We start from the raw sequence: 15,577 nt of genomic DNA on the forward strand, positions 1-15,577 counted from the left end.
TTTGCAGGTGTTAGGCCGAGTTGAGTGCTCCAGGGGTGACATACTTTAAAATGAGTGCCTGTGAGGATAAACAACAAAGGCACTGTGGGTGAGCTGGTCTTCAGTTGCTTTACTTAAAAAAACGTTAACCGCCAACTGAAGAATGCAGCTCGCCCACAGTTTATATAGTCTCACCGGTGGCCTCGTGCCTGGAATACGAATGCTTAAAACTGTAACGGGGGGGGGGTCTGTAAAAATATAAAGCAATACACATTAATGAGTGGGCAAATAAATGAATAAACTGTAATAACGTTATCGTTTAGTGACCGTAACTTACCGACATTGACAACCCACTGTCTCTGTTAACACTAAGTTCGTTAACGTAACCTTCGCTTTGCAGAACTAATTTTAAAACACATTATAACATGTTTTTCCCTTGGTCTATGGTTTTGATACAAGTGGTTACACCACACAGTTATCTTACACACAGTAACTTCAGCTAATATTACAAGGTTTCTCATATATGTGATATTTACCTAATGTGGACATGTATGCAATTAGCTACTAAGATTATTTTAACACTAAGCTATAAAGTTTACCTACCTTCCTCAGGGTCAGATCGGGGCGTAGTGATGCAATTCAGTACAGGCCCCACAGAGAGCCTTGCAGCGACAGTTGTCATTTCAGCCGCAAGAGCCGCTATTAATGAGATGCCGGTTTTTTCCTGCTTGCTCGAAATGAAATCACTCAAATCCTGAAATCATTGCTTTAGAGTAAATTAACAGGGAAAAGTTTGCATCTATCTTTCTGGGGGTTTCTATGAGAACATCTGATTTACAATTTTTGACTTTTTCTGCACTGACTGTAGCTGCGCAGTTTAGAAAAATGCAGTTTTAATCACAACGTGTTGAAGATTAATTGGACCAATTTAACTTCATTCATGGATTAGAAGTTCATTCAAGTTTAATCGTGTCTGACTGTCCTTTACATCTCCAGCTGTTCAGTTCGATTTGAATACATCATCAATATCAGATCATTTCAATACATTACTGTATCTTACCTCTGCTTCAGGTGTAGATTCATTTATAAACAGGAAACAACAATGTTCCACTAATATTTACAGTTCTACAAAAAGCATTACACCCTGTCACAGTTTCACATCATAGGGACAGACAAAAGAGTAATCTATGAAACACAAAATTATCCAGTGTGTTGGTTGCTTTATTTTAAAAACTGATTATTTATGTACAGAAGTTTCCAAATAAAAATTATAGGCCGTGCCCTGAGATGTCTAAACAGATGACTGTGCTTCTCAAAATGCACTGGAAAACAAAAGCATAACAGGGCTTGTATGGGATTTTAAGAGAGTAAGCCAGCTTCATCTGCTGTTCATATTGTATAGTCATTAGTTCACAGCTTCCTGTTATTCACAGTCAATGAAGAGTGAAAATACAGTAATAACCACCACCCTCTAAAACATTTGGCAAAGTTTCATAAGAGAAAAATACTTGTGTCCATGTAATAGTTCACTCAATATGTAGAAGTACAGTTTTCAAGAGTACTGAGTGTTGGAAATTTTCTTCCACAATAATGTCTTCAGGTTGTTAAGGACTAGTGAGTGATGCACCTCCATCTGGCTTGCCAGACCGCTGAGTGTCACACAGGTGCGTAGCTGCTTTTCTAAATCTCCACGGAGGTCTGAAGGTGCTCCAAAAAGCAGAAAATCCTGCAACAGCACGCACACTTTTGCAAGATTGGGCTGTACAACCTCAGTATTACACTGCTTCACTAGTCGATCACAGGTGGCCGTGCAGTCCCGGCCGTAAGTACAGTCTGCGTTAGTCTCACATCGTCGCCCCCTCAAATATCCCCGGACAACAGCCTCAGATGCCACACTGCGCAGGTTGGCCATCTTACAGTCATACTTTGAATTGTAGCCCACATGGTAGGGACTGGCATCGCATATTAAGAAACTCCCGTAGGACCCGTGGAAGACCTCTTCCACAAACTCTAGCAGGCCGATGGTGATGCGAGCTCTGCGGGGCCAGGCTGGTGCAAGCCAGTGGTTCAAGCTGGAGCTCAAGGCCTCTGGGACCAGGGCCTGCAGGTAATGAGGCACCTCTATCCTGTAGAGAGAGCTGTGGCTCACACGTTCTGTCACATACAAGTCTCCACAGAAGCCGAGCAGCTTGGGCGTGTGCTCCTTCTCCTGCAGCGCCACCATCAGAAGGAATTCATTGATCTGGAGAAGAGCCCAGATAGACTTGGCCTCTGCTAGAGACACTTTGCCGTCCTGATTGATATCAGCCAGAGTGATGACCCTGTCCACCAAGGTGTTCAAAGATGGCTGCTCACCAAGCTTAGCCTGCAAGTAAAGGTAAATGTAGTATAAATAAAAAAATATATTGATATAAAAATATTTGATTTAAACAGTCTGCATGTTTGTCATAGACATTTAACATTTCTGTATCCAAGACGTATCAAACACACTGATACACAAACTATTTCCTAGTTTGTGTGCTTGTTACACTCAATGAAAGAGTGTTCGATTAGATCAGGTTGTGCTCTGTATGATGAGAGATTGTAATTGCTGAGAAAAAAACAACCTTAAGGAAACTGTGCAGCATCTCTTTAAATTCATCCATAGAGGTTCCACGAGTGGGTTTGTCAAATAAGCTCATCTCCTGTCGCAGTACAGAGTCTGGAGCTCCGTCAGTCTTGACTGGATCCTCAATACCACACTTGATCACAACGGGTCTCTCCTTCCACAGTCCACTGTACACCTGCAAATATAACAATGTGAGAATAGTCAGATGTCTGAATGCTTGTATGTGTGTGATTCACTGAAGGTTAAACTTATTTGTTTTTAAATACAGGCATTAATTTACTACAGGCCACGGGTCTGTTTTTAACAGTTTTACATGTTCTGGTGGACAAATGGAAACTGCTTAAAACTGCCATTTTCAGATAAATTTCTTTGCAGAAAAGCCGGACATCAGTCATGTCTCATACTAAATGTAACTAAAGCATTTTTCCTGCATTCTTACATTTGTTGTTATGTTTTCTGAAGTATTTTTTATGGAAAGATCTTACACTTAAGTTTTATTTTCCTCTGAAATATTAGCAGAAATGTTAATGCTGTTAATGCTAATTAAATGAGAATACAATGTCCCTGACAATATATTGATTATTTTCTGGAGTGTGTGTGGGAATGATGCCATATTGAATATATATTGAATATATTTTAAATAGACAAAATGTGTGGTTAGTACATTAGAATCTGTTAGTTAAAAGCAAAACAAAAAAATCATTAACACACATTTGCAAATGTTTTCTTTAGCCAAGATTTATTATGCAGGTGTGCGTACAGTGCATGTGTTCATTTTACCTGATGTGTAGAGGAAGTGGACATGCAGCGCTGCAGGGTTAGACTTCTCTGATCACACAATGCCTTGCAGGATGAGCCTGATATTATGCCTCTTCTGTAGTGATCACACTGCAAAAGAAAACAGGAAAGGCCCTACATTATCGAAGGGAAACAGTCAGTACGATCCCTCAAGTGTTTCATTCTCTTGCAAAGGTGAATCCAATATTTACTTCAAGTATTTTAAAATTTCTGTTTATTTCTGCCTTCAGCGTCTGTAAACATTCAGACGAACCTTTGCAGAGACTGCCTGCTGAAAGCCCATGAGATGGAGACATTGTGCTCTCTCCTCTTTTTCTGCCTCCACTTCTTATGTTTAGCCTGGGTGCTATGCATTTTTCTAACAACACATCTCATCCCAGAACTGCCATTTCATGCCTGTCCACTAGCTGTCGCTTTCAAATATCCCTCAAATGCTCACCATATGACACCATCACCTGCCTGCCCAGCTGCTACCCAGATCTCACACAATCTCCATCAGATTAAAAGTGCAAATCAGACATTCTGCACACATTTACACAAATTGATGGGTAAATATTAAACATTACTGCTGGTAATTCTTAACAATATAAGTGAATGTCCAGTGCAACATGATTATTCTACAAGGTCAACAGTAATTGGTTAAATAAAAGGCTTTGCTTTGTGCTTTTAAACTACATATACTACACTGATCTACAAATTACCTAGTATAATATTAATATAATAATCTATTCCTTTAAGATCTTTTGTGGTCTTTTATGGATCAAGTTTCACCGATGGATTCCCATGACCCCACTGTTCTTACTCATGTAGGTCACTCATTGTGGTTTTCACTATAGCTCAATGCAGTATGGATACAGACTTTCATCCAATGAACATGCTTCTTTGGCACTTAAAGCCACAAAAACGGCACAGCACAGCAGTTAACTGACAGACCCCCACAATGCACCTCCCCTCCCAGTTCAGAGCAGTCCTGTTCATGACCAGTCACCAAAACACAAAGCAGCAAGAGGCAAATCAATCACCTCTGTGCACATGATAAAAGTCCCACCTCATTAACACAAAGACTAATTTAAGCTGTATTATATTTGCCTTTGTGTATAGTTTCTTCAACACTATTTAACAATGTCTAAAACTGAGGCACTCAGTTCACACTTACATCTATGCATAGGCAGGCACAAAAACTGTTAGGCAGATTTGATTATTTGTTGTAATGAGGTCACAGCATTGATCTTTCATTGTGCATTCATTAGTCTCGGATGTGTTATCCTGTTAAATTGCCACCATGGTCCTCAGTGTCTCATTAAATGTCAGAGCCTGTTTTGTTCAGCTAAAAACTCTGAAAACAGCTGGGCACAGTGGGAGAGTAGTAAGGCTATAGGCTGGATTATTACCCAGCGTCTAAATCCATGTATGGTGGAAGAGGCCAACAAAAGCATCCCCCAACTGTCCCTCCTCTTCCTCAAAAGACAGTTCTCCTGTACAGTTGTCCTGCCATATTTTCATGGTTGCATCTCAACCACATTTTTATAAACATCACAACTGTACGGTACAGACAGAGCACGCTAGAAATGTCATGATACTGAAATCTGATCCTAATGTGAATTTAGCTGCCACTAATGAGCCATTTAACTCAGTAACATAATATTTATTTAATGGTGCTGTGTAAAGCATTGCCATACTGGAGTACAGGGGACGTCAGAGGTGGTTGTGCACACAAACATGAAGATATGATGATGCAGAAATCAAAATTTCTGATTCTTTCTGTAGCATCCTGACATGGTTTACTGTCTTAGCACCATTTGTGCTGATGAAGTTATGAGTTGCAGAGTATTGAGAGACTGTACTCACAATGACCATATGGCAGACATGCCCACGGCAGAGTTCAGAGTAAGAGGCATACTGCATGTAGATGACCCAGCTGGCGATGAGGATGCCCAGCCATGCCAGGAGAAGGTACTTCACTTTAATGGCTGGGAGACGGCTCTTTGGGGAAGAGGGGTGGATGAGCAGGAGAAGAGAAAACAGTAAGCTGACAGCTGATCATAACATTTACACTTATTTTAAAAACAGAAGACTTCCAGAACTCTAATAGGAAAATATAGTGGAGTAGGCCTACATCAAGTCTTGCAGTACCCTGATGTAAATGCACTGATTTCCTTTCTACCTCTGAGGCCTGCGCAATGACTAAATGACCAGCTGGTCACTTGACCTTAGGATAAAACCAACATAGCTCATGTGTTGATGTGTATTATTTTAAGACTCAGGACATTTTGTGATGCATGTGGACCGGGCTTATAGATGCCTTTGACGCAGATATTGTCCTTGTAGTTTGACGTGCGTGCAACAGCGACAACAAATTAAAGCAGGCTGACATCATGCTGTTCATGCATAGGCTACCTGCAGGCCTTTAGACAGAGGGCAGAACAGCACCAAATGGACCAGCCTCCGTAATGCCCTGGGCATCGTGAGCGGCTCTGTTGGATGGCAGCGGAGCGAGAATCCAGTTATCCCTGTTCGATCACATCCTCATGGAAGACCTACGCCAACCGCAAATAACAAAAGCCTGCGTCTAATTATTGGGTGCAGCATATGTCATGGTATTTCCTTCAGATTGTCTTTTACTGCACCGACACGGAATAGTATGGTTTCCTAAGCCCGTTTTTCAAACGCAAATCTTTCGCCGAAGAAAAATCGCTGGATCAAGTGTGCGTCCTTGAAATTGAGCAAATTCAGATTTGAGCTTCATATGAGCCGAAAGAAAAAAAAATCTGCGTTACAGCCCAGAATAAAGAGCTCCTTTCCGGTATCCGGCTGCGATCACCAGCAGCGCGAAGGCAGCGTCTTCATTATTATCTCCTCGGATGAAACTGGATATAGCGTAATGACACAGACATAACCAGCGTTTCTACTGACGGGCGCAGAACCTCAGTTTCCCAGCGACTCATCGCTGCGCTTTTTTTAAAGGGAAAGGTGAGGGATCTCAGCTGTGAGATGTTTTTACACCGCCGACATAAAATCTCTTCTGTTCTTCCTGTCCTTCTCCTTGTGAAGGGAAAACGGGTCAATACCACTTCCTGTCCATCAATGCAGGCTATTGACCCTGATTTTCCTCCTGTCAATAGAAATGTAAGCCAAAATTGAAATAAATAGGTCACAAAATTTTTTTTGTTTATGTTTTTTTCACGTGCCCATAGCATTTAGACCTTAATGCCATTTTCATTTTTATTGACCTGTTAGGAGTTGCCATTTTATTGTAACATTTGTAGTCTATATTGACCATTATGGCCCTCTGTTGTATTGTTAGCCTACACTGAATTCCAATTCAATCACTCAAATTAAGTTTACTAGAAATGGCTTGCACAAGAAATTTTTACACAGCACAGTAACATGAATAAATAAGTACACCTCTCAAAATAACTACATCGCATTACCTTTGTCTGACTAGAAATTTATGTCAGTTCTGTTGAACTGACTGTTTTTTTTAATCACACACCAACAAAGTTTTTTGAGCATTTATTTATCTATGCATACTTTAATTCAGCTTTAATTTCTAGTGAAATGTGATAAGTGAAAAATGAAAATGTGGGATGCAGGAATTGCATTACTCTTTCATTCAATCCCCCACTTTAAGAGCTAGTGAGTGCAAATGATAAATTAATAAATGAATAATGAAACTGATATGGCAGAAAAACATGCACTTGCTTAATTGCCAAAGTGTGAAAAGAAGTCAAAGGCTTGCTTTCATTAGTCAGGCTACTGAAGTTATATATCTGAAACTACTGATCCACTGGGGGAAATAAGTAACCTCACTGACCGCGATAATCTACAAGATGAGATACACATTTAATATTTCACGTCTTCAGTTTATAATCAGAAATATTAAAACTCTGTTTTATAGTTTCTTCTTTGAGTGGAAGACATTTCCAGGGATATATGAGATGAGAACAGAGTGATCAGGAGTAGACCAAAATAAAGTAAAAGACTGTATGATATTACAGTACATGTTGTCTATCCTATGACGCTATTCCTAAAATAAATTTAATATCATTAGAGTAAATGTTCTTCTGTTGACCTAATATTCAGTTCAGAGTATTGAAGACATTTACTTGGCTTTGTTGTGGATCCATGTCTGTTAGAGCAGCACATAGCCTATTATGATGGTCTGGATTTAAATGTAGATTTGTCAGCATTAAATCTGTGAAATCTACTTCAGCATACTGTCACAAAAATAGGTTTCAAGATTAGTAATGCTGTTCATGCCAAATTCATTTCCCAGCTATGTCAATTCTAAATAACATCAGACAATAGTTTTGCCTCTTTTTCTGTGGCAGAAGTGAAAATTAATCGTTCTCAAAATTTGTTTTGTTTTCATAATTATGGAGACAGAGGACAACTAGATTCAAAATAGCATATATTTGATTCAGGCTCTGGATGATTTTTTTCCTGGGCAACAATATTTTTTCCCCAGATGATGTACAAATGGCTTGTTAGAGTAAATAGTATATATAGCTGCTGTGAATGGGGAAATAATTCCCCGATGGAGCATGTCCTCTGAATTTAGATTTAAGTCGGGACTAAGCACCGATTGTTTACTGTCTTACTGTAACCATGCCTAAGGCCAAGAAGTCAGGCTTTAGTTTTAACAATGATTCGTTTCAGAAATAAGAAGCAAAAAGCAGGTGTCTCGTATTTGGTTGAGTTTTGCGACTGAAATGATAACTGTTGCTCCATATTTCATCAGCTGTAGCTGGTTGGTTTAAAAACGCTTTCTCCACCTGACGTCATGTTTCCTTCTGACCCATATATGAAAGCGACAAGTATGCCAAAGCAGACAAGACGGGTCTGTCTGCAGACTGCAGGAGAGGTTTCCCGCCGGTAAATGTGCGTGTTTTAAAACTTATTCAGCGGACTAGCAGCTAGTTAGCATAGCTGTGCCCTGCTTAAATGCCTTTTACACCGGACGGGAAGGCAACGAACACCTTTTTATGTGGGGATACAGCAGCATGTCAACATGAAGAGAGCTAACTGTCAGCAGTATGGAGGACTGGGATCTTTTTGAGGGACGGCGCAGGTGCCTAGCAACGGTTGCTAGGTTACAGTCGCTGTAAGGGGGCAAGGCTTAATGAAAAGTGAGTCCTTTGATCTGAGTCTACTGTGATATGTCACCTGGAATGCCTTTGAAGTTGAATGACGTAGTTAATGACGTATTAAAGACATATACTGAGTATATAAGTAACATTGAGTGTAATCACATTTATGTCAATTTAGCACAGTGAATGACATTACGCTGATATTTGATATTTAGCTCCTCGTTTACTTTATATTCACATAATATTTGTACTGAATAACCAGCTCTGCAAGATAATTTCTGACAGGAATATTTAAGACTGTCCCCCCAACACATTCAGTTTTCACTGCTGCTAGTTTTCCACTGACAGACCCGTACGTGAAAACTAAATCGAGAGGAAAAAACACAAAACGTTGCTATGGATTCAAGAGAATCACCAGACATAGTGGAGATGCCGGAGATTACATCCGAAACTGTTCGCCCATTTGTTGAATCCTGTCTGTCAAGGATGACACAGGAACAGTGGGCATTATTAAAAGCCGGTACCCCTGATGTTACCATCAAGGTTATTTTGGCAGACCTGCTTCTGAACATAATGTCATTTGCAACAAAAACAGTGTTGACAGCCCTTCAGAAACAAAATTTATTACCGTCTGACGTGTGTATTCAGTCCAGTCTGGGCAGTACACTCGCTCAAAGTTTTGCAGATGTGCTGAACACCGAAGAGCAAGACAAGAATATTGGCTCTGAACGACTGTCAGTCTTGATTGGGAAAGAGGTTACAGAAAGTGTCAACTCTGTCCTCCTCGCTAACATGTGCTCTGAGAAGCCTGTACTACAACATGTCACTCCACCCCGCACGCTTAACAAGATGGTTGGTCATGCCTGCAAAATGTTGAAGGCTTTTGCAGCCACAATGAAAATTCGAAAATCACCACCACGTAAAAGAAGCCAGACCACCTCCGTACATACAATAATTAGCAAGGAGGTCTGTTCACTTATAGAACCTCTTATGGTTGAAGTCCCACCCTCTGACTTTGAGCTGCTTCAATCTGAATCTTCCCTGGAGATTCAAAGTCTTGCAGAATTCATCGTTCAGTCAATTACTGAAGAAACAGAGAGTCTGCAAGAAACAAAATGTTCAAGTTCAAGCCCCAAATACAAGAAGAGCCACAAAACTCCTTTGAAAGGAATGAAGACAAAGATAAAGACTTTTTTTGCCAAGAGATTTATCAGCGCATCCATTCATCGGATAGTCGCACAATTAAAGACAAAATTCCACCGGGGCGCCAAGATTAAAAGCAGAAAGTCAATCGAGTCACTCATGGCTAGTGTTGACTCTCTGCTTCTGACAGAAGATGGAGAAAACCAAACAAGTGGAAATGAAGTTCAGGCGTTGCAGAGATTCAACGACCTTTCACCTGATAAAGTCCTGGTATTCACAACAGAACTTAGTGATTTGCTCCACTCTCACATGACCCCAGAGATAATTCCAAGACCACTTCAGTCCCATCCCAACATGTATCTTGACATACAGAGCAGAGTGGTTTGTTTCCTAGCACTGATTAGCTGGTGGCTGAACACTCAGGCTGCCGGCCACAGTCGCAGGGTGACGCTTGCCTTAATGAACACTGAGCCAATGGCATCATTACAGCTCCAAGAGGAGGCAGCATCTGCCTCAGTTTGTGAGTCTGAACCTCTGCAGTATTCAAGAGCACAGGCAGAAAAAAACAAAATGTCTATCAGGGTTCTCGTGGAAAAACTTGTTACCCGCGCATTCAGAAAGGCAAAAGTTAACTTTTCTGAAGACTCAGGTGTCATCATTCAACATCTGTTTGAAAAAACATGGGCTGAAGTCAAAGGCACCAAGTTCCACATTACCCCAGAGACAGTTCAACACCTCGACAAGACCATTTTCAAGGACCTTTGTAAGAGATGGCGCTGTGCAGAGATGGTTCTGATTTCCATGAAGTTACAGGAACCACAACTTGCAAACTACATTGCTTCCTCTTTCAAAAGACAACTGACATCACCAAATCCACGCAACGCCATCTCCAGATTCTTCTCTTCTATGAGAAAAGGCATCTCCAACATTTTCCAATAAGGAAATAGAGTTGTCATTTAGACAACATGTAATATTCATCTTGAAGCAAAAAAATGTCTTTTTTTCTCTTTTCCTTCAAGGTAAATATTATGAATAGCCCTCTCTCCTCTGCTATCTCCTCTCTCCTGCTTGTCTCCTCTTTTCTTTCTCCTGTCTCCTTTCTCCTGTGGGTTTCCTCCGGGTGCTCCGGTTTCTTCCCTCATTCTCCAAAAAACCGGGTTCATGTCATTTCGATGACACATAATACTCATCTTTTCTCCTCTCTCCTGTCTCCTTTCTCCTGTGGGTTTCCGCCGGGTGCTCCGGTTTCTTCCCTCATTCTCCAAAAAACCGGGTTCATGTCATTTCGATGACACATAATACTCATCTTTTCTCCTCTCTCCTGTCTCCTTTCTCCTGTGGGTTTCCGCCGGGTGCTCCGGTTTCTTCCCTCATTCTCCAAAAAACCGGGTTCATGTCATTTCGATGACACATAATACTCATCTTTTCTCCTCTCTCCTGTCTCCTTTCTCCTGTGGGTTTCCGCCGGGTGCTCCGGTTTCTTCCCTCATTCTCCAAAAAACCGGGTTCATGTCATTTCGATGACACATAATACTCATCTTTTCTCCTCTCTCCTGTCTCCTTTCTCCTGTGGGTTTCCGCCGGGTGCTCCGGTTTCTTCCCTCATTCTCCAAAAAACCGGGTTCATGTCATTTCGATGACACATAATACTCATCTTTTCTCCTCTCTCCTGTCTCCTTTCTCCTGTGGGTTTCCGCCGGGTGCTCCGGTTTCTTCCCTCATTCTCCAAAAAACAGGGTTCATGTCATTTCGATGACACATAATACTCATCTTTTCTCCTCTCTCCTGTCTCCTTTCTCCTCTCCCTATCTTCTATCTCCAATGGGTTTTCTCCGGGTGCTCCGGTTTCTTCCCACATTCTTTAAACAATAAATGAAAAGCATTTAAAAGATATTCAACTTACACTAATTCTTTTTGTAAAGAAATGAGTTTTAACATGATAACTTCATTAATTATTCATAAATTATTTGATTCTGTGGTCAGTTATAGTTGTCTAATGTGTGTAAACTTGTCAACGTAGGAATAGTGGTTACTTAAACTTACATATACATATACATACATTTTATGATGGACTATGAGCCAATAATGAAGCCTTTTTGAATCTGGCTTTCACAAAGAAACAGTTTGCTCATAAGTGCAAAGGACATTTAATGAAACAAATAAATAAATAAAAAGAAATTACACACAGCCTTGAAATTTAATGTTGCTTTGACCAAGTATATGTTCAGCATAACTCTGCACTCTTGTTGTAGTTTTTTGTTTTTGTTATGTAAAGGGAACACAAACACACAACACAAACTCCTGTAGGACCTGTGGAAGACCTCCAGCCGGCCGATGGTGATGCGAGCTCTGCGGGGCCAGACTGATGCAAGCCAGTGGTTCAAGCTGGAGCTCAAGGCCTCTGGGACCAGGGCCTGCAGGTAATGAGGCACCTCTATCCTGTAGAGGGAGCTGTGGCCCACACGTTCTGTCACATACAAGTCTCCACAGAAGCCGAGCAGCTTGGGCGTGTGCTCCTTCTCCTGCAGCGCCACCATCAGAAGGAATTCATTGATCTGGAGAAGAGCCCAGATAGACTTGGCCTCTGCTAGAGACACTTTGCCGTCTTGATTGATATCAGCCAGAGTGATGACCCTGTCCACCAAGGTGTTCAAAGATGGCTGCTCACCAAGCTTAGCCTGCAAGTAAAGGTAAATGTAGTATAAATAAAAAAAATATTGATATAAAAATATTTGATTTGAACAGTCTGCATGTTTGTCATAGACATTTAACATTTCTGTATCCAAGACGTATCAAAAACACTGATACACAAACTATTTCCTAGTTTGTGTGCTTGTTACACTCAATGAAAGAGTGTTCGATTAGATCAGGTTGTGCTCTGTATGGCAGTAGTTGTTCCATATGCACTATGATGAGAGATTGTAATTGCTGAAAAAAAAAACAACCTTAAGGAAACTGTGCAGCATCTCTTTAAATTCATCCATAGAGGTTCCACGAGTGGGTTTGTCAAATAAGCTCATCTCCTCTTGCAGTACAGTCTGGAGCTCCGTCAGTCTTGACTGGATCCTTAATACCACACTTGATCACAACGGGTCTCTCCTTCCACAGTCCACTGTACACCTGCAAATATAACAATGTGAGAATAGTCAGATGTCTGAATGCTTGTATGTGTTTGATTTACTGAAGGTTTGAGCTTCAGGACTTTATTTGTTTTTAAATAGTCGTTAATTTACTACAGGCCACAGGTCTGTTTTTTACAGTTTTACGTGTTCTGTTAGACAAAATGAACACTGCTTAAAACTGCCATTTTCAGATGGATGACAAATTTTTTTGTGGAAAGCCTGACATAAGTCATGTCTCATACTAAATGTAACCAAAGAATTTTAGAATTTTTTGTAAGATTACATGCTTATATCTTAAAAGCATAGATAAAACCTGTGCCACACTTAATTCATTATTTTAAGTAGACAAAATGTGTGTTTCTGGTTAGTGCATGAGAATTTGTTATTATTTATTATATTTGTTATAATATTAAGTCGAAACAAAAAAAAATCATTAACATTACAGGTTTAGAATGTTTTTCTATTAGCCAAGACTTAGTTATGCATGCATGAAACGCGGCCACTGTGAGTTACCAGAATCTTAAGGTAATTAAATACTGTAGAACTAGTTTTCCACTATTATGGAAATGAGATGAGTTAGTTACATGCAGATTTGTAAACGGGTTTTAAGGAAGTGCAAAATTTTTTAAAACCATAAGAAAAATGCCTGTTTGCCATATAACTAACATGATTTTTTATGTTAATTAATAGGCAAAAACAGCAACAATTTTCTGGTGATAAAAGCTTGTATTTAATATGTAAAATATGGTTTATAACTTAGTAGTACTAGATATCCATCCTACCATAATAGCAAGAAAGGGCCTACTGTATTTCATTCACTGTAAAATTTCTGGCAACACGACAGCTGGCCAGTTTCCTAAAAATAAAATTAACAGGTATTTTTCTTTTTTTAATTAATATTGAATACCATAATAGTTTGACATTAATACATGACTGTTTTTTAAATGTAGCATTCACTAGTCTGTAATATAAAACATTACCTTTATTCATTCCGTAAGTTTCCTTAAAATGTCAAATAAATATAAGGTTTTGCCATTTAATATGAACTGGGTGTTTAATCTATAAATTTATAAATGCAATGCAATGTTTTCACTGTTAATCAGTGGGCTAGTTAGTCGACTTGACACTGAATGTCTACACTGTAATCTAATCTATCATACATCTCCACATTATTAGGGCACAAAAAACACTCACTGTTACTGTAACAGTAAAATTACTTGGCAACCTGCTTGTTATGTATCACTCAAAAACACATCTCTTAGCCTGTTTTTGAGTAAAAACCCAATGACCTTATGGTTATATAATTGCTATCAGTTACGCTTACCTAAAAATGTCAAAAGAAAAATACATACAAGGCAGAACTTATGATATATTGAAATGAACCAAAATATCTTTTTTTTCTTTCTTTTTTTTAAATAAATACAATGAGTTGCTAAATATGATAGTTACAGATCATCTTGATGGTTAAGATTACTGAAGTTGAACTGGCAGTTTGGGTTATACAATGTGGTTGAATAGAATTACCAGGTACCCTGACTTACTATTACAGGTCCATGGGCAGATAGAAGTCCATTGGCATAAAAGTGTCTTTAATTAGTCAAGATGTTTCCAAGGTGCTACATCCTCCTGTCCCATCCAGTAGCTGTTGACGTAAGGACGCAGCAAATGTTACTGTATGTGGACATCAATGGTTTTGCCAGGTTGGATGGACTGAGTTGCAGCAATGGACCTAACACCAGCATCAGGGAGGGAGCAGAGATAACAATTATTATATGATCAAAAGTTCTTTCATTGACACTAAAGTTGTGGTGAAAAATATTTTAAACAATTTATATCACAATATTTTATAGAATTTTTGATCATAACGGTACAGTATTTCACAGCACCAAAATTCTTCAAATAAAAACCAGTAGTGTCAGCTTAGGGCTGAGCAATATATGGATATTATAGCGATATCGTGATATGAGATTAAATGGAGTGTGGGCTTTTGGATATGGTAATATCGTGATATGACACAAGTGTTGTCTTTTGTCTCTGGCTGCATTACAGTAAAATTATGTCGTTTTGTGAACTCACCAGACTGTTATAGCTCTTCTATTATTTGCCTTTACCCACTTAGTCATTATATAGATATTACTGGTGATTATTTATCAAAAATCTCATTGTGTAAATATTTTATGAAAGCACCAATGGTCATCCCCACAATATAATCTAACAAGTAGTCAAACAAACAGGTAGTCAAATAAAATCTGGGTCTGGAATAAACTCCCAGTGCCTGTATAATTTGCATGCCAACAAAGCATAATGTACAAAATTGTACAGAATGTAATTACTATGTTCCTCATTATATCATTCAATCCACCCATCCCTTATTAATCATATTATTCATCAATATTGTGCTTCACTGTTCTGTGTACAACACTTAAGTCAACATTTACTGGAAGTGTGTATAATAGAGAACCTGTTTGTGTGGAATTACTCACCAGAAATGTGCCGACTGAATAAAGAAACCGATCCACACGAAGGCTCATGGAGAAGACCTACCAACACCAGGACAACACTGAGGGGAACTTGGTAGCTTTTAAATGGGCCAAGCTCATTGTCCTAACGTGAAAAAAGAAAAGGTTTTAAACGTTTATTTATTTATTCACAATGTAATCATTTACTCGTTCTAGAGATGTATATCTTACCTAGAAAAGTAATGACGTCAAGAAGGATTCAGTTGAGGACCACTCAACATCGGGACTTCATATTTTGCTCAGCCTGCTGGACAGCACAACATATGCCTTTACTGACTGAACAGATTTTCCACAAATGCAACAGGAGCACACCTTTTA

At 39.5% G+C, this 15,577-nt stretch overlaps 1 protein-coding gene and 1 long non-coding RNA gene across 2 annotated transcripts; both read right to left on the bottom strand.

The window, feature by feature from the left end:
* Nucleotides 1–958: 958 nt before the first annotated feature.
* fam69b (family with sequence similarity 69 member B) lies at nucleotides 959–6,329 on the bottom strand. Its single transcript, XM_022766444.1, has 5 exons — nucleotides 5,783–6,329; nucleotides 5,234–5,368; nucleotides 3,368–3,475; nucleotides 2,586–2,762; nucleotides 959–2,344 (listed from the first exon to the last, which is right to left on the bottom strand). Exons 1-5 carry the CDS (start codon nucleotides 5,846–5,848, stop codon nucleotides 1,532–1,534), a joined length of 1,299 nt encoding a protein of 432 aa, XP_022622165.1. The 5' UTR covers nucleotides 5,849–6,329; the 3' UTR covers nucleotides 959–1,531.
* A 5,897-nt stretch (nucleotides 6,330–12,226) lies between these two features.
* On the bottom strand, nucleotides 12,227–15,273 carry LOC111237381. Its single transcript, XR_002665764.1, has 4 exons — nucleotides 15,224–15,273; nucleotides 14,282–14,469; nucleotides 12,564–12,738; nucleotides 12,227–12,296 (listed from the first exon to the last, which is right to left on the bottom strand). It is a non-coding gene; the product is annotated as an uncharacterized LOC111237381 (long non-coding RNA).
* Between the last annotated feature and the right edge of the window lie 304 nt (nucleotides 15,274–15,577).

Source organism: Seriola dumerili, unplaced genomic scaffold (assembly GCF_002260705.1).
Source record: "Seriola dumerili isolate Sdu_G_001 unplaced genomic scaffold, Sdu_1.0 BDQW01000853.1, whole genome shotgun sequence".
NCBI lineage: Eukaryota > Metazoa > Chordata > Actinopteri > Carangiformes > Carangidae > Seriola > Seriola dumerili.